The 21,055-nt window shown below is 35.2% G+C and overlaps 1 protein-coding gene across 1 annotated transcript in view; it reads left to right on the forward strand.

Moving 5' to 3' along the window:
- GRIK2 (glutamate ionotropic receptor kainate type subunit 2) overlaps nucleotides 1–21,055 on the forward strand; it is a 790,978-nt gene that overhangs the window by 320,151 nt on the left and 449,772 nt on the right. Inside the window, exons 4-6 of the mRNA XM_027855426.1 lie at nucleotides 4,648–4,829; nucleotides 9,487–9,540; nucleotides 15,912–16,085. Of these exons, the coding sequence (XP_027711227.1) occupies nucleotides 4,648–4,829; nucleotides 9,487–9,540; nucleotides 15,912–16,085 (410 nt within the window). The remainder of the gene's footprint in view (nucleotides 1–4,647; nucleotides 4,830–9,486; nucleotides 9,541–15,911; nucleotides 16,086–21,055) is intronic.

Here is a 21,055-nt window from a genome sequence, read left to right on the forward strand (position 1 = left end):
ATCCCTCTACCCCTCAGTCCTCTCCCAGGCCTTTTCTCTCTGCTCTAGTCACTTTCTCCTTTTTTTTTTTTTTTTCCATTTTCACCCTTTGGTGAACCAATTCAACTCTACACTGTTCTTTTCTTTTGAATCCCTGGCCCTTTTATCATAACACTGATTACACCCAGCTAAGCCTCAGCCTTGGATCACTCCCACCATTCATCACATTTGCTCCTACTATATGTACTGCTGAATGAAGATAGAGAAAATCAAAACTTCTGATTTGATTTACTATAAATTTATGTTACAAAAACTCAAGTAGGCCTTCACTGCAGCTAGGCAATCCCAGTATACTTTGTTTATCAACTTACTATCCCATTCCCCACAATGGCTTTTCCAAACCTTTTTGTACCTTCTCAAACTTCCTATGGCTCCTCTCTCCCCACTCCCTCAGTTACCTCATATTGCTTGCTTCATATTTTATGGAAAAAATTGAGACTATTTGCCATGAGCTCCCTCTTTTCTCCTTCCCCACACATCCCATCACTCAGATGCCATCTGCCACTCTCTCCTCCTTCCCACTTTTCTCATATGATGAAGTGGCCTTTCTCTTCACCAAGACTAATGCTCATACTTGTTCAGTTGATCTTATTCCATCCCCATCTCCTCCAATAGATTGCCCTCCACCATCATCATCCACCTATCATCCCACTGTTTCCCTTATTTTCAATTTCTTCCTTTCTACTGGCTCATTTTCTACTGCTTATAAACATGACCATCTCTCATCCATCCTGAAAAACCCTCACTTGGTCCTTCCACAGTAGTTATCATTCTTACAATCCAGCTTCTGATCTTATCATTCTACTGAAACTAATTTCTCCAAAGTTACTAATGATCTTAATTGCCAAATTCAGTGGCCAAATCTCAATCTTCATTCTTCTTGACCTCTCTGCAACCTTTGACACTGTTGATCACTCTCTCCTCCAGATACTCTCTTTTCTCTAGGTTTTCAGGTCACCATTATCTCTTGGTTCTCTTCCTACTTATTTGACCACACCTTTTCTGTATCCTTTGTTGGATCCTCTTCCAGATCATGCCCTGTAACCATAGTGTCTCTCAAGGTTCTGTCCTGGGTCCTCTTTTCCCTGTATACTTCTTGACTTGGTGAGCCCATAAGCTCCCACGGATTTAATTACCATCTCTATGTTGATGATTCTCAGATCTACCTATCCTGACCCAAACTCTCTCCTAACCTCCAACTATGCATCTCTGACTACCTTTTGCAGATATTTAGAACTAGATGTCCAGTAGACATCTTAAACTCAATATGTCCAAGACAAATCTCAATATCTTTTATCCTTCTCCCTAAACCTTCCCTCTCCTTCCTACCTTCCTTATTATTATGGAAGGCAACATTACCCCCATAGAATCTCAGGCTCAAAACTTAGGTGTCCCCCTGGATTCTTCACTCTCTCTCACCCCCCATGTGCAATCTGTTTTCAAGACCTGTTGATTTCACCTTTGCAATATCTCTTGAATACAACCTTTTCTCTCCTCTGACATTGCTACCACTCTGATGGAGGCCCTCATCATCTCACATCTGGATTATTGCAATAGCTTGCTGGTGGGTCTCTCTGCCTTAAGTTTCTCCTCACTCCAATCCACCCTCCATTTAGCCACCACAGTGATTTTTCCCTAAAGCACAGGTCTGACCATGTCAACCCAATCCTACTGTCCCCCAGTTCAAAAAACTTCAGTGGCTCCCTCTTGCCTCTAGGATCAAATACAAAATCCTATTTGACATTCAAAGCCCTTGATCACCTAACTCCCTCCTTACACCTTACTCCTTAACACATACTTTTTGATCCAGTGACACTGGCCTCCAGACTGTTCCATGTATAGGACACTCTATATCTCTACAGACTTTTTTTTCTGACTGTTCTCTATGCTGAGAGTACTGTCTCCCCTCCATTCTGACTACTGCTTTCCTTGACTTCCTTTAAGTCCAAACTAAAATCCCACCTTCTACTGAAAGCCATACTCCACCCCTCTTTTTTTTCCTAGTGTCTTCTTCGTTTAATTATTTCTTGTTTATCTTGTAAATCGCTTGCTTTGTATACATTTGTTTACATGTTGTCTCCCTCATTAGATTGAAAGTTCTTAAAGGCCGGGCTGTCTTTTACTTCTTTTTTGTATCTTGAGCACTTAGCACAGTGTCTGGTATATAGGAGCTTCTTAATGAAAGTTTATTGATTGATTGATGAGGAAACTGAATATGTATTGCATATGATCAGGATAAGCAAACTAAGCAAAACTGACTAAGCAAAATTGTAGGGTTGGTAAAATATCTCTGGTACATTCTACAGATATTTTGTAAATAATAATAATAATAATAAACCAGTATGGCAGTTGCCTTCTTTTGTCTCTTCTCCATTCCTAATGTTACCTTTACACATTGTTGTTCCATTCCTTTTGAAATGTGACATTTATGGATAATTCTTGGGAATAAATTGAGAGCTGCTTCTTATTTGTTTGAATGTAATAAAAGCATATCCGTTGCTATCTTAATATCATAGGATTATAGAATTAGAACCAGAAGGGATTTCAGAGGTTGCCTAGTATAACACTAATTTTACAAACTTGGTGATTTTGTCCTAGAGATGTTGACTAATTTTTCCAAGTATTACATAGATATCAAGTAGCAAAGCTACTTTTGTATTTAGAATGCCAATATACCTAATATATACCTTTTCCTTAGTGCAGAGCACTGGATTTAGAGTCATAGGATCTGGGTTGGAATTCTGGCTGTCTTCTTTGTTGCTTGTGCGAACATATAATTTACTTAATCCCTCTGGACTTCAGTTTACCCATTTGTAAATAAGGGGTGTAGACAAGATGATCACTGAAATACCTACAGCTCTAAATCTATGATCCAATGACCTGTATACTCAGTTTCTTTATAAAAGACTTTCTGTTATACCTACATTTATATCATTGAATCATTGCACCCATTTGGGGTTTTCTTGGTAGAGATTCTGGAGTGGTTTGCCATTTCCTTCTCCAGGTCATTTTACAGATGAGGAAATTGAAGCAAACAGGCTTAAGTGACTTGCCCAAGGTCACACAGCTATTATGTATCTGAAGTCAAATTTGAACTCAGGAAAATGAGTCTTCCTGACTTCAGGCCCAGCACTGTACCCACTGTACCACCTAGCTTTTAATTTTACTTTTGTAAAATCTTTTCCATGTCTCCACACTTTCTTTTCTCTGATACTGCCACCACCTTGGTGTAGACCCCCATCACCTCATGCCCAGACTATTGTGATAGGCTGCTGGTATTTCTCATAATTTGTTAGCTTTTTGGTCACTATTGCTGACTCATTTTGAGCTTGTAGCCCATGAAAATCTCAGGTTCTTTTCTTATGTGAATGGTTGTCTTGATATTTGCTACCTATGCAGTTGTGTTTTTGGGTATGAATACAGGCTTTGAAATGTATTCCTATTAATTTTCATCATGTTTAATTTCTGTCTTTTTTCTCATCTGTCAATATCTTTTTGGATCCCAATTCTATCTTCCAACATATCTTTCTTTAATAGCTTTGTATCATTTATAAATTTCATAAGCATACCATCAACATCTTAGTACAAGTCACCAATAAAAATATTTAATGGAATAGGGCAAAGCGTAGTCTTCTATGCCCTCACATTTTGAAAATTAGTACACCTATTTCTTCGATAATACAAGCATTGAAAAATAATACACTTCATTTTATATGTAATAATATTACTACATATTTTAGTATTTGTTTTGAAAACTTTATGTTATTACTAAATTATGAACATTAGATTTCCTGCATTACTAATAATTTTATACATCATCTTTTTAATAGAGAGACAAACTTGTACTTTAAGGAAGATCTGTCTTTCTTATTCTTATTCTGTCTTTCTTAAAAAGAGTTAAATAATGTAATGTTTAAGTTGGTCACTCACAGATTATGATTTGTACATTATATTGGAGAATATCACACTGATATAAACTAAAAATTGTATAGTTAGAATTCTACACAGAAATTATTTGAATAAAAAATGCCAAACTTGATGTTAAGCAGCAATATTATTGGGTTTATTTCACTTTTCCCATTGTGCTATTCTATTTCTTCTGTCTTTGGTGTTAGTTTTAAGGAATTAAACAAAATAAACTCATCATCTTTATGTATGTAGATGTTCCAGTGTTGTAAACAATTTAAACTATGTTGAAGTCTGACAGATTATTCAGAAACAATCATGAACAATTAGTCTGGGATAGAATTAATTTAATTTTTTTTTTAAAGATCATACTTAGGAAACAGATATAATAATTTTAGGACAATATAACAAATAGATTAGTTCATGTAATTCCAAAATTGGATTTATTCCTGTTGATTAATATAAAAGAACAAATTATAACAACAAAGAATTAGAAACTTGGATCTATTGAGTATGACCAGCTACAGTCATACCATAATAATATGGTTATGATGTTTTATAACCATAATATTATTTTCATATTAGAATATGGCTATAATATCATTGTATGTAAATTAATGGCCACAATAAAAGAGAGTATGTCTTAATAAGGAGTATATTTTTCATTGTTTTTATAATATTTTTTCCTTTTTTTCATTAAAGGCCTCATTCGTTTGCAAGAGCTCATCAAAGCTCCATCAAGGTACAATTTGCGGTTGAAAATACGTCAGTTGCCTGCTGACACAAAGGATGCAAAACCTTTACTAAAGGAGATGAAAAGAGGCAAGGAGTTTCACGTAATCTTTGACTGCAGCCATGAAATGGCAGCAGGCATTCTGAAACAGGTAATCTCTGACTTGATTAAATGGCAAGGTTCAATTATATTTAATAAATTAAATTTTGGAGTTGAAGGTTTTCTCTTTCAAATGGCCAACAGCTGTTTTCCCCAGTAAGGCAGAAAATCAGTCAAGTTCAATTGAGATATTTTTATAATAGATGATATGAAAATTGCTGTCTAATTTTCCTTTATATAAAAATTTAAGTATTTGTAGAATGTCTAAATATGAATTAGTATACTTTTCAAAAAGCTATAATATTGTTTGTAAATATACATGGCATGCACTGAAAGTGCTCTGTTTTTCTCTAGGAAAGCAGGTATCATGGAAAGGTAGTTGTTGTGCACTATATGCTATGCATGAACAAAGTCATAAAATCAGAGATTTTATGCCAGAAGAGATCTTAAAGGTCATCCTAGTCCAATGCCCTCCTTTTTCAGATGAGAAAACTGAAGATCAGAAAAGTTCACTGACTTGCCCAGTGCCTTAGAAATAGATATTTAGTAAATAGTAGGCTCTTAATAAAAGCTTCTTGATTTAATAATTATCCAGGGTCATGTAGGTAGTAAGGAGAGGTGGGATACAAATCCAGATTTTCTGATTCCAAATCCAGCATACCCACTATACCACACTAACACCTGTGTAACAACAATCTTCTCTAAGAAGGCATTAACATTATTTTTATATATGCTCAGATGAGGGTGAGTTGTCCTGATACCAGATCCCTGTTATGAGTTAAGAACCCTTGCTCTAGGCTTACCTACTTATTTTACAGACAGGGGAACTGAAGTCCAAAGGCACATAGCCCATTCATGATTGACTTTTTTGAAAAATCAATATATAAATACATATACATATTGATAGATATGTGTGTGTAGAGAGACATAGCTACATGTATGTTGAACTTGATATATCTATATATGTATATATAATATGGTATGTATGTGCAAATTTGTAAAGTATCTCTATGGTGCACTCTAAAGATATTTTGTAATATCTAATAGAGTAGTTGTCTTCTTTCTGTGCCCCCTTTCCATTTATGATGTTACCTTTACATATTGTTTTCCTAATCCTTTTGGAATATAAGAAGGAATAGAAGGCAACTTCTTATCTGTTTGCATCTACTAAAGTATATCAGAGCTTATTTTCTTGGCTCTGAGGATTCCCAGGGACATAAAGATAGGAACTTCCTCTGTGAGGCTGGAAATTTCAATTATCTATGCCCCTGTTCATCCTGCATTAAGATTTTTGGTCAGTGAGACGTTCTTGTTAAGATCACACACTGATTTCACTGAGTTTGGTAATTATTTATGAAGGTCTCTAACCAGCCTTGAGGGGACCCCAGCAGCCAAAAGGATATCAAGTCACTTTTCCGAGAGGCTGCATGATATCTCTGAAAAAAACACTTTATTTTGAGTCAGAGGACCTGGATTTGAATCCCAGCTCTGCCACTTAGTGACTGTGTGGCTTTGTACTATTTACTCAAGCTCTCTGAGCCTCAGTTGTACTGGCAGAGGAGACTGACTGCAACGATGCCTGTCTAGAGACCAGGGAAGGTTAATCAGTCAGCGTGGGGCTGAGCAGGGAAGCCTGAGCTGCTTCAGATTAAAGGCAGAAATTGACAGACAGTTAGCAGAAGGACTATGGGACCTTCAGGTAGATAGCATAAGGACTGTTTCCACAAGTCCCTCCTGATTAAATAAGGATTAAATAAGTTAAAACTTTGCCCTCAGTCCCAAATGTCCTATAAAATTCTCAAATACTATCCTGGATCCTAAGAACTACATTTCTTGGCCCTTGTTTGCTATTTATCCTCAAGAGGAACAATATCCCTTGTTTTATTTGCAGTAATTAATCTCATGTGGCCTGAAGTAGTTAACCGTAGGATGGTGTAACACCCTTCCCCATAATTGGCCACATAATATTAAACCCAGAAGTTCTCACTCATTTTTGTAGAGATGAGCTACTGTGCCATCCAGAGTAGTGGTAAGAGTCGGGGGATAGGGTAGGATGATCACTTAGTCTGTAACAGGGATGGATTGTTGCCCTGTTAGCAGTTTCTAGGCTTGTTTCTTCCTCCTCCCTGTGGCTTTTAGGTATTTTGAATGACTTGGTCTGCCAAGGGTAGAGGTTGTCCTTGTGACTGACCATTTCAGGGTCTACTATCTGTTAGTCAATCAGACCAATATGTTGAATTCCCCTTTTATGTCATGTCCCACCTCTGATATATTCTGGCTGTATGACCCTGGGCAACCTCTTAGGGCTCTAGGCAACTCTCTGAGGCTGTAAGTTGCAGAGAAGATGCTGATCTACATTGTTAAAAGGAATTTCCTCTTCAGGAATTCAATATGTCATTGAAATCACAGCTCCATTCCTTATCCTCATAACTTTCTAGTTGTTACAGGACCCATTATTTTGTACAGATTTCTATATATTCAGGTAGGTCCAGTTTTTCTCCCCTCAATATACACAGTAAAAAAAAAAAGTCACAATATGATTACCTTATAAAGATGAGTGTTTGTCTTGTTTCTCAACTGAAGCTCAGCTTTCACGTTATTCAACAATAAATTGATGTTACGAATACATGTGAATCACAAATAATCTGTGGTTTCATTCACTTAAAATACCCCTGATGTAGGAATCCCTCCACCAACATAGATCATTACCCAGCTAAAATAGTCTAGAAAATTCTGAGGCAATTGCCTGAAAAACATTGGAGTTAAAGGACTTCCCCAGGATCATATGCATATGAATTTGAGTATGCAAATGCAAAAAAAGATTTATATTGGTAATATTATTCATACTTGGAAAAAAGCATCTGAGATGTTGATACTCCGAGATGATTGTACCTTTGCATCTCTTACTGTGTCAGTCAGCTTTTATAGATCCTGCATTCTTTAAGTGAAGATTTAAATCAGGCTTTTCTGCCATTTTATTTTCCCTTCACACACTAACCAAATAGTCAATTCTTGTTCACTTATTTACTTAGGTATGATACTTCCCAGAAATTCTCTGTTACAAGTGCCTGCATTTGCAAGAATGTTTTTTTTTCCTCTTGTATCCTTAATTTAACGTAAAACCTTATAAATGTGCTTGCCTAGTTATACTAAGAAAGTAATCTCCAGTACAACCTCGTGTATTATCTAAAACTAGATTTTAGCTAGTTTTATTTATTTATTTTAGCTACATAGATTTTAGCCCCAACTAATTGTCATCATTTAAGTTTTTTTCCCAACAATTCCCAACATAGTATCTATCCAGTCAAACATGTAACCCTAAACACTTGATCTTGTTAATTTTGCTTTAATGATTGAAGAGCAAAACATTTACACAGATCGACTAATTTAAAGTCACTATCCATGCTAGAATTGTTTCCTAGAGATTTAGTCATGGATTCAATAGGTCCTTGGCACATAAATGTCTTTCCTTCTCCTTTCTTGCAGAACCATTTTTTTTTTTTTTAGTGAGGCACTTGGGGTTAAGTGACTTGCCCAGAGTCACACAGCTAGGAAGTATTATGTGTCTGAGGCCGATTTGAACTCAGGTCCTCCTAACTCCAGAGCTGGTGCTCTATCCACTGTGCCACCTACCTGCCCCGCAGCACCATTTTTCATTAGCCCCTAGAAAACAATTCCCTCTATTCCATTCATAAAATGCTTTCACTTACCATCTAGAATCCTTCTAAAAATTTCCTCTTCCAAACCCCACATAGTCAAAGCATAGGCTTTATCTTTTCTCATTAGTTAATGGAAAAATAGTATCCTCTTGCTCTTCCAATCATAATGTAAAATGTGTTTGGCAATGGTACTGTGGAAACCGCTCAGCTGATGAGAATAGAGAGATCTTGCAGAAATGTATCAGTCCCTTTTGAAAGCACTTGTTTCCATTTCTCATGTCTTCCCTACATGCAAAACTGCATTTAACAATCATTAGCAGCTAAAATGAATACCTTTGGAGATATACTCCCCAAGTATTTATAAGGAGTTTACAGGATGAGGAAAAGACAGTTTCCTCTTGTGAATATTTCAACTCCAAAAACTGTTACTTTCAGTATGTTGTTGTAAAATTCATGAGAACTTTAAGAATGTGGAATTAAAACATAACAATTCACTACTTTGCAATTAGGAAGGCTGGAAATCCTACTTTTAATTATCTGTACTTTTTGAATAATGGTTGTAAATTTGGATCTGCTCCATTACTGCTAAGGAAATGTTAAAGGGCTCAACATGAGGACTCCTTGATTTTTCTGGCACTTAAAAAAATGTGTAATACTGTTTTTCACAATGAAATGGTGCTCTTCATTTAAAGACTTTTTTTTTTTTTTTAGTGAAGACTATATTCATTATAATACAATGAACTAATACATCTTGATTTCAGGGTTTTGGTGGCATAGTGATGCTTTCATTAATATGTAAAGCTATAGACTTAAAACACCCAACATTCTAATAGTAATCTTTCTATCAGAAGATCTGGTTCATAAATTCCTTTAGTAGTTATTAATCTCTTTTAACTGCTGAGAAATGATTTGCTTGACCTGATTTTAGTGTAACTCAAATATAGTAGATTGGATTCCAGTTGAATTAACTGTTTTGCTCTTACTTGTCATAAGCCACACACTTACATATTGTGTGACCTTGCAATAATTAAATTTTTGTTTCTCTCTTAGGCATTAGCTATGGGAATGATGACCGAGTATTATCATTACATCTTTACTACACTGGTAAGTATTTTATTAAATCAGAAGGATGATGGTAAAAAGTCTTTCTTAGCTTTAAGTATCAGTAACTTTCATTGTTATAATTTGATCATGACAAATAGCCTTTTAAATGAGATAAAAGAAATATGACACATGGTATTTTTGTAGTAATTTTGTCTTTTTTATCAAAATTTAAGAGTTAGTGATATTAGCTAGCATCAGAGGAAACTCATAAATCTTAATGGTAAACTACTTATTTTGAAATAATAGCATTGCAGATTTTAATTCCCAGTGAATATATTTCTTGTTTTTGTCTAATTTTGCAGGGCCATTGGGACGTAATTTGCTGTTGTTGTTGTTGTTGTTGTTGTTTTAAGTGCTACTCTGATAAATGGATACCTTTAAAATATACATCCATTCATTCTTTTATTACTGCTGAAATAGAAATACGCGATGCAACAAGGAACTAACTCAGTATCACTGATTGATTCATAGAGTCCATGGGAACATAAAAACACAGGAAGCTAAAGGGTTTTTCTTTACGAGGGCTTGATCAGACTCTAACAAATTATCCAGAGGAGGGACCCACATTAAGTCACTCATTTCAAAGTATATTTTGCTTCGAAGAACCAGAGGTTAAAAGCTGCATTAAAGACAACCTGACAGCAGTTGCCTGCTGATGGCCACTTTAAAATCACTCTCAGGCTTCCACAGCAATTTGCATTAACATTTCTATAGAAAACCTTGGTTGGGCAGCTGTGTTTTTTTTTCCATTTCTGTGAGTAATACATGAGAAAAGTTTCAGTAGAAACCATCTTACAGATCTGTTTATCTTTGAGCAAAAAACAAAAATCCGTTATAACATATGTTAGATTGAATCTCACTTGGTCATATTTTGCATTTTCTGATATCCTACTAACATGAGGCTATTTGAATCAGTACTTTTGGTTATCTGTAATTTTCAATCCTATTTTACAGTGTGCTTTAAAAGTTATACTTAGTGGGAATAGATTTCAATCTTTTTTGTTTCTTTCTAATTAAAGAGGATTAATTTGTCATCATGGTATCATAACTAAATTTCTTGAATGAGTAGTTAGAAATCTAGTTAGGGTTAGAAATCTCTACTTCCTCACTACTGCTGCCTCTTCTGTCCTTCACCTGTTGCAATCTGATATCCAGCTCAGTGCTCTATTGAAACTATGGAAACTAGTCTTCCATGGCTTCCTATGCACCAGCTCTAAAGGTTTTTTTCTCACTCATCCTTTTTGACCTCTGTATAGCTTTTGACACCGACAACCACTTCTTTCTTTAAAGCCTTCCTGCCTTTGGTTTCCTTGATATTGTACAATACAGATTTTCCTCCTGCAACTGTGCCCTCTCTTTCTCTTGTACTCACTCCTCTTGTCCTCCTGCCATGGCAATGTTGACATTTCACAAGGTTCGGTCTTTTTTCTCTGTTCTTCTCTCTTTAGGATCTCAGTCTTAAAGAACTCATTTATTCTCACAGCTTCAACTATCACATCTATGTGGAAAAACTGTCCAGATTTTATCTATAGTTCTTACCTTTCTCTCAGTTTCCATTTCCATATTTTCAAGTGCCTCACGGACATTTTTACTTCAGACTCTGGATGCCTAAAACTAAAACTTTTTTGGGACAGAGACCATTGTTCTATTTTGTATTTGCATCCTCAGCACCTTTCACAGTGCCTCATCCCTAGTGGCTCTTAATAAGTCCTTGTTGAACTGAACGAATCATTTTCCTTCCAAAATCAGTCCTCCTCATGACTTACAGATATATCTCATTTTATTGCATTTTGCAGATATCATGGGGATTTTTTGTTTGTTTGTTTTTCTTTTTTTTTACATTTTGAAGGTTAGTGACAAACCTGCACCAAGCAAGTCTGTTGGCACCATTTTTCCAACAGCTGTATTCCAACAGCATGTCTCTGTTTCACATCTTGGTAATTCTCACAATATTTAAAATTTTTTCATTATTGTTACATCTGTTATGGTGATCTATGGTCAGTGATGTTTAGTATTACTATTTATTTATTTATTTTTGGTTTTCAACATTCACTTTTATAAAATTTTGAATTCTAAATTTTCCACCTCCTTTCCCTCCCCCCTCCACAAGATGGCATGCAATCTGAAATAGGCTATACATGTACAATCTTATTAGACATATTTCCACATTAGTCATGTTGTGAAAAATAATTTTATTGTTGTGTAATTGTTTTGGGGCACCACAAATCACACCCACATAAGAAGGCAAACTTAATCGATAAATACTGTGTGTGTTCTGACTGCTCCACCAACCAGCCATTCCCCCATCTCTTTCCCACTCTTCAGGCCTCCCTATTCTCTGAGACACAACAGTATCAAAATTAGGATAATGAATAATCCTAAATGGCCTCTAAGTGTGCTAGTGAAAGGAAGAGTCACTTGATGCAGCAAACTTCATTGTTGTTTTAAGAAACTGACACAGCCACCCCAACCTTCAGCAACCACCAGCCTGATCAGTCAGCAGCCATCAACATTGAGGCAAGACCTTCCACCAGCAAAAAGATTGCAACTAGCTAGAGGTTTAGATGATGGTTATCAATTTTTTAAGTAATACGAGATTTTTTATTAAGTAAGGCATACACATTGTTTTTATTAGACACAATACTATTTCACACTTAATAGACTATAGCATAGTATAAACGTAACTTTTATATGCACTGGTAAACAAAAAAATCCATGTGACTCACTTTATTGCAATATTTACTTTTTTGTAATGCTCTGGAACCAAACCTGCAATATCTCCAAGGTATGCCTGCATTGTATTTATGTCAGTGGTTCTCCTAGTCATTGAGGATCAAAACCTCTGAGTCATCACTGATTCCTACTTTATCATATTCTCATTCCCACCCCACACTCAATGATGTCATTATATTATGTCAATTCTTTCTTCAAACTGTCTTTAGGATCTGTCCCTTTTTAGTTTCAATTGCTACCCCCCTACTTTAAGTTTCATTAAATTTTACCTATATTATTGTAATTCTTTTTAATTGTCTTCCTTGCCTCCATACTTTCTCCCCCTGTAATTCTTTCATCTTTATCATGCTACCCACCTCTCTAAAAAGCTTCTATGTCTCCAGTTGCCTAGAGAAATTCTTCCTAATCAATAGCTAGCAACCAGTAAATCTTGAAACTTGACCTAGTGGATATATGAGCTACTCAGTGTAATAGCCTTATGTTCATGGGAGAAAGAACATGGTGGATGACTAGTCCTTCAGTGATCAGTGAATTGTATTTATTAGCAATACCACACCAACCCCAAAGATCAAAAGAAGCTTTATATTAAGAAATCATTGGCACTTTTGGTCTTTAGGATAAAAACCCAAACTCTGTGGTATTCAAGGCTTTATATAGTCTAACTTTAGTTTATCTTGCCAGGTTTGTTTCCTACTACTCTCCTACATAAACCTTCTCCATCTCTGTTCTTTTAATTGTGTTGGTCTTTCCTACTGCTGGGCCTTTACTCAAACCTGTAATGTGTGATAAATCCTACCAGTGCTTTCAAATTCAGTTCAAATTCTGCCTCTTTTATCTGAAGCCTTGTCTGACCACCCTAGCTCACCATGGTCTCTTCTTTCTCTGAACTGATAGCATTTATTGTTCAGTCCTCTTACACAGTGCTTATCATAACAGTCTTTTTTTTTTTATGTGTACCTGTTGTACTGCTTAGTGAGATGGTAAGCTCCTGACAGACAAGGACCATGTCTTACCTTCTTTGTATCCTGCACACCCTTCAGGCAATGCTTTATACATTCTTTGTACTCAATAAATATGGATTGGTTGATTGCTATAATTTGTGGTTTTTCTTATTGCATTCAAAATGACACAAATAGGTTGAATCACTGATATCAAAGGAGAGCTTTGTACAATAAAAAGGCAAGAAGGGCTTTGATCTTACAGCAGAGTGAACCATCTTTCAGAATTTTAGAAGATTTAATTTATTAATCATTTTTAAACCTGACAGAATGGAAACATATCACTTTGGTTTTTAATAACATTGCTTACCTTAAAAGTCAGTAGTAAAAAATTATGTAGAAATAATTGAAACATAATTTATTAGATAATTAATGAAGTGAGTTCTTTACCTATATTTATTATTTTTACAAACAAATATTATTGATTAATTAGATTTATTTTTAGATTCTATGATTTTAGAATTACATAGGATCTTAGAGGTCTAGTCCAACCACTTAACTTCACAGCAACAAGAGCTAGCATTTATATAGAAATTTAGTTTTTAAAGTGCTTATAAATGTTATTATGTTCTTATAACCCTAGGAGGTAGGAGTTATTATTAGACCCATTTTATAGTTGAGAAAAATGAAGCTAAGTTACTTGCCCAGGGTCATACAGCTAGTAAGTGTCTGAAGATTTGAATTCATACACTTCCTAACTGCTTTTCTAGCACTCCATCAGCTGTATCATCTGTCTGAGGAAACTGAGGTCCACATGCATTGCAAACATGGTGTCTGAAGGGACATAACAACTGGATACGACAAGATATTCGACTTATCATATAATGTTTAACATCTCATCTGTTCAGTTTGCAAAGTGCTTTGCAAACCTTAAAGTACTATATAGATCTAGCTGTGTTACTACATTTAAAATTAGAAAACAATAGTCCACATTTGTAATTGGGCATGCAAAAATTTTCTTAATATCTTCTTTTATATTACATTTTGGCTTCTCTGAAATTTTTATAGCAGTATCCATAATATATATCCCTAACTCCAATTATTATTAGAATGGATTTTTGAATGAGTCAAGTAAATTACCTAAGTTCTGCCTTAATTGTATAGCAGAAGAAAACAATGAAGCACATAGGAATTCTGACATAGTTTAAGATATGTTTCAGGATGATTTTAAATTTAACTATATATCAAGAATGCCTCCTTTCAGATACCTTTTTCTTTGACTGCTATCTCTGTCAAACACCTACTTTGTCACCTGTTCAACCTGGCTTAAGTTCCCAACCATTGCTGCTACTTATACTAACCACTGCACTGAGTGACCTCAAGTACCATTAAGTCCATCCATGGTCCTATCTGTGACCTAGCCAAGCCTAACTGGTGTGATTCCAGTCCCCAGCTAAACTCTCATACTAGCATCCCAGTTTCTTGTTCTGGCTCCCAACAGTATCCATAGGATCTGGGTATAGGTTTTTGTCCATTTTTAGGAGTCTGAAAAATAGCAATATCAAACTATTATTGTCAGGATTTAGATTCTTAGCTTCCTTATATATTTTGACTTTACCAGTCCCTAGATTTCATGGTTGAAGTTAAGACATCAATGGGATAGATTATCCCAAGTGCTTATTGCTGGCCCAAGAAACATGAAGACCAGGATAGGAAAATGCAGCTAGAGTTGGTCTTGGGCAAGGGGCTAAAGTGCTACACTGAGGCTAGAGTTCTGATTGAAAATCTCAAGGTTCACCAGGCCTCAAGTCTCTTTGGTGACCCCCATTTGTTAGAAATATGTGATGACAACAGCAGACATTTGAGCTCATCATGTAGCATGAGAGTAGCAGATGTGGAAAATGCGAAGTGTGTAAGAAAATGGATAGTCAATAGCCTTTTCAGTAATGTCTCACAAATCTGTGGTTTTATAGCTACTCTCTTACAGAGTTCCCAGACTTATTGATGCCATAATTTTAGTCATCATCCAAGTATTTAATAAGGTATTAGGATCATCAGATGATATATTCAGAGCTGGAAGAAACCTGAGAAATCATTGGACTTAACTTCTAATTTATAAATAAGGAAACTAAAGTAGAGAGGGGTGAAGAAACTTGCTGAGGGTCACACCGCTGGAAATGGAGGAGGTATTTGAATCCAGGTTTCACCTGATTTCAAGTCCAGCATGCTGTTGATTACACTATTCTGCATAACACCACATAGTCCAGTAATAGTTAATTTAGTTGAAATAGTTGATTTATACAATGAGATCTAAACATACAGCTCCTGTCTTCTGTGAATCGATAGTTTAGTCAAGATATATACTTTGGCCCATCACACTAAATGAGCCTAGAAAGTGCTCTGTTTGTCTTTCTGTATGTCTGACTATCTATCTAGACATAAATGTATGGAAAATTTTCTTTAGATCTCTGCTTTGGGGCAGATATGAATTGATCTCCAGATGTTCAGAGGTGTGGCATACCTCCATCTCATATGCCTTTCTTTGTCCACTCACTTTGTCAACATTCAGTGTTTTGTTTTGTTTTGTTTTGTTTTTTTTGAGAAAAATTGAAGTAGCTAAATTTTGGTTAGTTCAGATTAATTAAGAATCTTTGTTTAAAATAACAATCTACCCATTTTCTTTTCTGCCCTTTCTATCAGGACCTCTTTGCTCTTGATGTGGAACCCTACCGATACAGTGGTGTTAACATGACAGGGTTCAGAATCTTAAATACTGAAAATAGCCAAGTCTCGTCTATTATTGAAAAGTGGTCAATGGAACGGCTGCAGGCACCTCCTAAGCCCGATTCAGGTTTGCTGGATGGATTTATGACGGTATGAATATCTACTTATAGATTATAGTTTGTGTGTTTCTGTGTTTATAATTGTATTATAAAACCCTTAAGATTGGGATGTTAATTTAGCTTGTTCATTTATCATAAGCATGATGTGAAAGGACTACGAGTAAATAACAATATTATCTATAACAATTTTTATATGATCAGTGTATATTTTATCCAGCTGTTTAAAAGGGCTTTACAAATATTAATGGAATACTACCATGTAGGACCAACCCTCTCGAAAATAATTTGATGTTGTGTTCCCAGAAAAAAAAAAGGTGCAGGGAAGAAAATTACTTTGGGAAAGCATTAATTTAACTTTCACTTCTAGTCTTTAATATCTTTTGTAATTCTGATGTCTGACATAGATGATTTGTATTTCATAACCCAATCCTCACACCCTCAACCTACTCTCCAATGTTTATCTGATACTAATTAATGTCTGATTTTCTTGAACTCAAGTACAGTCCTAGTCTAGACTTAGTATGTATACTATATAGTCTAATTGTAAAGACCTCTATACTTCTAAACTTAAATAATTCTGGATTTCTAGATGGTGATAGCAAACTGTAAATGACCTATTTATATTCATTTTAAAAAAATTAACCAAAAAGCTTAGGGCCAGTATCATCAGTGCAATTGATGAAGTAGGATAGCAATTAGGGAATATTAATAATTAATTAGAAAATGAGATTGAATAATATAAAAAAGAGTCTAAGTCTAGAAATTGCAATTGAAACATATCAAAATGCAATCAATTGCATTTTTCAAGTGACAATCATGTATAAATTAGAAAAAAAATTAAAGTTGCAAAAGAACTTTATGAACATCTGGTATATCCCAGCAGCAGACTGCAAAGCATGAGATTGGTGCTGCCCCAGATGAGGATTAGAGGAGTAGACTTTGATCTTTCTTAATACCCCTAATGATAGATCCCAAATAAATAAATATAAATAAATAAATAATATTTGTATACATACACATATATACGTATGCACATATAAACACATACACACATATATGCACTTATCTTTAGAGGACTGTGGTACTCAAATGATTCTGACTTCTTACAGTTTTTAAATTGGAAAAATGACCTTCTAGAATTGTAGCATATTTTAAAAGTAAATGCTATCTGCCTGGGTTTAAATTCTGTTGTTCTTAGAAGTATCACAAAAGGAGTTTTAGTTCTACTTATACAATGAAATGATTTACTAGGAAGGCTTTTTAAATTTTAACTAAAGGCATAGTAAAAAAGCTAACAAAATAAAAATTTATTTTAATTAAAAATATATCACTTATTTTAATAATCCAATTGTTTGTCTTTTCATCCTTAACCTTGAATGGTTCATTATCATAATGAAAAAAACTGCTGTATAACCAAATTAAAAATATAATATAACCAGGAAAATGACAATCACAAAGTACTTTGTTCTCAGACAGCAAGCTTGTGAGTAAACCTTCTGCTGGAAATATAATTCAGTATTATTATGAAGAGAATAAATTTTTTAGAATGTAACAATATTCCTCCTAAGTTTTCAACCTACTCAATTTTTAATATCATCGTTGATGATATCCTATGTCTTCAATATAGAATTGATAGCTATTCTTATCTACACTACTCTATTGTGAGGATAAAAAAATAAGAGGGTCATTATGGACATCCTGAATCTACTATAGATGTTGCATTGCATTATATATTTGGAGAAAGGTCAAATAAATTTATAGTAACCACTTCAAAAAATTTATGGTGTAAGATTTGCACATTACCTTATGTCTAAATAGAACTAAGATTTAGCAATGCAAGGATTAATGTGTACTTTCAACCATCAATCAAATGATATTTGTTAAATGACTACAAATATGGAATCATACTAGCTACTTTTCATATAAATCCAGAAAATGTGGATCTACTTATTACTAGTAGTTTATGTAGACAATTCAAACATAAGACAAACACAGCAAAAAAATGTTTTATCCAAATGTAAGGGAGTCTAGAGGAAAAGGGAGGATTTTTAAAAAAGTTTTGCTTATGTTGGTTATTTTGATATTTATAGTGGGTTGGTATTTAAGAACATAAAGGAAAGGAACAAAGCCTAGTACATAGGAGAAATTATGCATTTTATGAGCTGTGGAATTTTTCTTCCCTAGTTCTATTAGGAGTCCTAGTCTAGATCAATCACTTCCCATTGGGTACTGTTCTGGATTTATAGAAGATTTGTAGGAGAACACGCATATATAAGAAAAGATAGCATCACACTGATTTCTTTTATGACCCCATAGCTGATAATCCCTGTGTTTGGTTACTCTACTCTTTTATGATACTGTGTATATTTGTAACAGGGACATGAATCTTTGCCATTTCCTTGGGATGGGTTGACCCTTCTCCCTCCCTTTTCCAGGGCAACAGTACTAAGCTAATTTGCATGACCTGCCACAGAGGAAGATGGGAATGAATAGAGAAATGGAATGGGAGCTGGATTGCTGTCAACAAACTGCCCAAAACTCAGTGGGAGAATCTAAAGTGGGTAGGAGGCTCACTGCCTAGCCACTGGGGAAGGAAGAGGTAAATGGATATGGACTCACTCTGAGCCATTCCAAAGCAGAAAAATAGATACTCTTGAACAGGAACAGTTTCTATTGTTACCAGAGGAGATATTTCTTGTGTAGGGAAGGGCTGTGTAAAAAATAGATTTTAAAGAGGCCTGAAGTATTCAGACCTTGGGGATGAAAGAGATGAAAAGTTTTAAATGGCTAGAAGCACCCTGACACTGGAATCACAAAAGAGATGTAATGGTATCTTAGTATAATCCATGATCCAGTTACTTGAAAGTTTGCATTATCCCTTAGGAAGGAGAAGGGAACACAGGACAGCAAAACTAAGCTTGAGGACAGGGACAGTGGGAAAAAAAAATGACTGTCGTGGAGCAGTGGATGGTAATCATAGCCAGATAGATACAAGCTATAGTGCAATAATGTAGCATCAGTGGAAAGACAACTGAACAGTGACAAGAAAGGCCTATTCAGTGATAGTAAAGCACTGAACCACTGACTGGAAAAAGCCACGAAGGAAAGACCATTAAAACATCAAGAAGACACAGAGTACAAATGCACAAGAATAGACTGAGTCTTTGCTCTTTTTGGGACCTGCCAAAGGGTATTATTATACATTGAAAGGACTGTATGGATTCCATGGAGGTGGGATGAGGTGAAGTAGGGACCAATGGAATGGGGAAAAGGGTCTTGACCCTCCTCGAATCCTCAAGCTCCTTACCCTCACTGTTACCCTACACTATGCTGTATAGGTGCCTGTAGTAAGTCAGAGACAGAACAGAAGGAGAGGCTGACCATGGGAGAAATTCTGCCTGGGCGTAGGCTCAAATGTGAGTCTTTTATTGTTTAAATAAAAAATAAAACCTATTCTATGTTTTGAAACCATGTGAAGCTTAGTCATAGAATTATAAAATCATAGCTCTAGAGCAAGAAGGGGCAGATGCCATCTAGTCTTGCCCTTTTATTTGGCAGATGAGGAAACAGAGGCCTAAGGAGGTTAAGTAATTTGTCCAGTGTCACAAGATAATAGCACCAGTAGTGGGAATTAAGTCTAGGCCTATTGACTCCAAATCCATTTTACTTTCCACTGTGCTGTACTGCCTCAATGTGCCTTTGTAAGCAGAACATAGGAATAGACACATAGTAGTAGATACCAGGCTGCTAATGAAGATACGGGAAGTATCTGCTTGGATGAATGGAAATATTCTTGCCTATATCTCACACTTTCTCTTTTAGGGCCGCTTGTTGGTAAAAGATTCCCACCTGCTCTGAATAGTACTATATTTTCAATGTGAGAGGTCAAAGGACTGATAGGCTGTTAGTTATGGTGACAAAGAATTATCTCCTAATAAAATGACAATATTCCTAACTTTCAATACCTAAGACCTTCAATGGTGGTATTACTTTCTTTTTCAGTGTTACAAAGGAATGGGATTCTCAGTAAAGCTCTTATTATCTGAGACCAAGATATATTGCTATTAGTAACATACTCATTTGTCACTATATAAGGCCACAGTTCATTAACATTTACATCCTTAATTCATCTCTCAGAGATATCTGAGAAATAAATTAAAATGTTAACCAAAAATTCTTAAATGAATTCTATTTCTTGATACACATAAACAATACAAACATATGTAAATAACAATGTCTTGTTATATAGGATAAGAAATTGGATTAATTTGAGAATCATTAATTCTTTAATTGACTCCAAGGTTAATCATTTATCTAAGAACCAATTTTTCTTATGGAGATAAAGAATGCTACAAAATAGTTTGTCATCTAACATCCATTGTTTTTTCAACAATCTCTTGGAATATAAATTTGCAACCCATTTTTGTGGTTGACTTTTCCCATAAATTATAATTTGATTGTCACATATGTTGATTATGATTTTAATCAATTCATCTTTGAATGCCATATAGTTTATTTCAAATTAGAAATAATTTCTATAATTTAGAAATGTTATAATTCACTATTAGAATTATAGTATAGGTTGTTACTGATTTTTTAAAAATGTTCCATCTTTATACATGTTTAATTTTGGAAAAATATGTTATAGAGTGGATAACAAATTCATAGGTTTTGTGTTGGAAGGGAACTCAGAGATCTTATAGTCACACAACCACAAAATTTGAGAAGAGGAAGGGACATCAGGGGACAGCTAATCCAAGGCCCTCATTTTCAGTTGAGGAAACTGAGGTACAGAGGGAGTTGAGTGGTTTGCCCAAGGTCAGACAAATAGTAAGCTGCAGAGCTGGGGTTTGAATCCAAATTCTTCAATTCCAAATCCAGGTCCCTTTCTACTATACAATGTTGCTTCCTAATTCATGGACCAGACCTGTTGTTTCAATAGCATAGGGAATTCCCAATGAAGAAACTCTATTTACTATTGTGGATCTGGACCTGCCCTAC

Source organism: Vombatus ursinus, unplaced genomic scaffold (assembly GCF_900497805.2).
Source record: "Vombatus ursinus unplaced genomic scaffold, bare-nosed wombat genome assembly UNPS02000582.1, whole genome shotgun sequence".
In the NCBI taxonomy this organism is placed as follows: Eukaryota; Metazoa; Chordata; class Mammalia; order Diprotodontia; family Vombatidae; genus Vombatus; species Vombatus ursinus.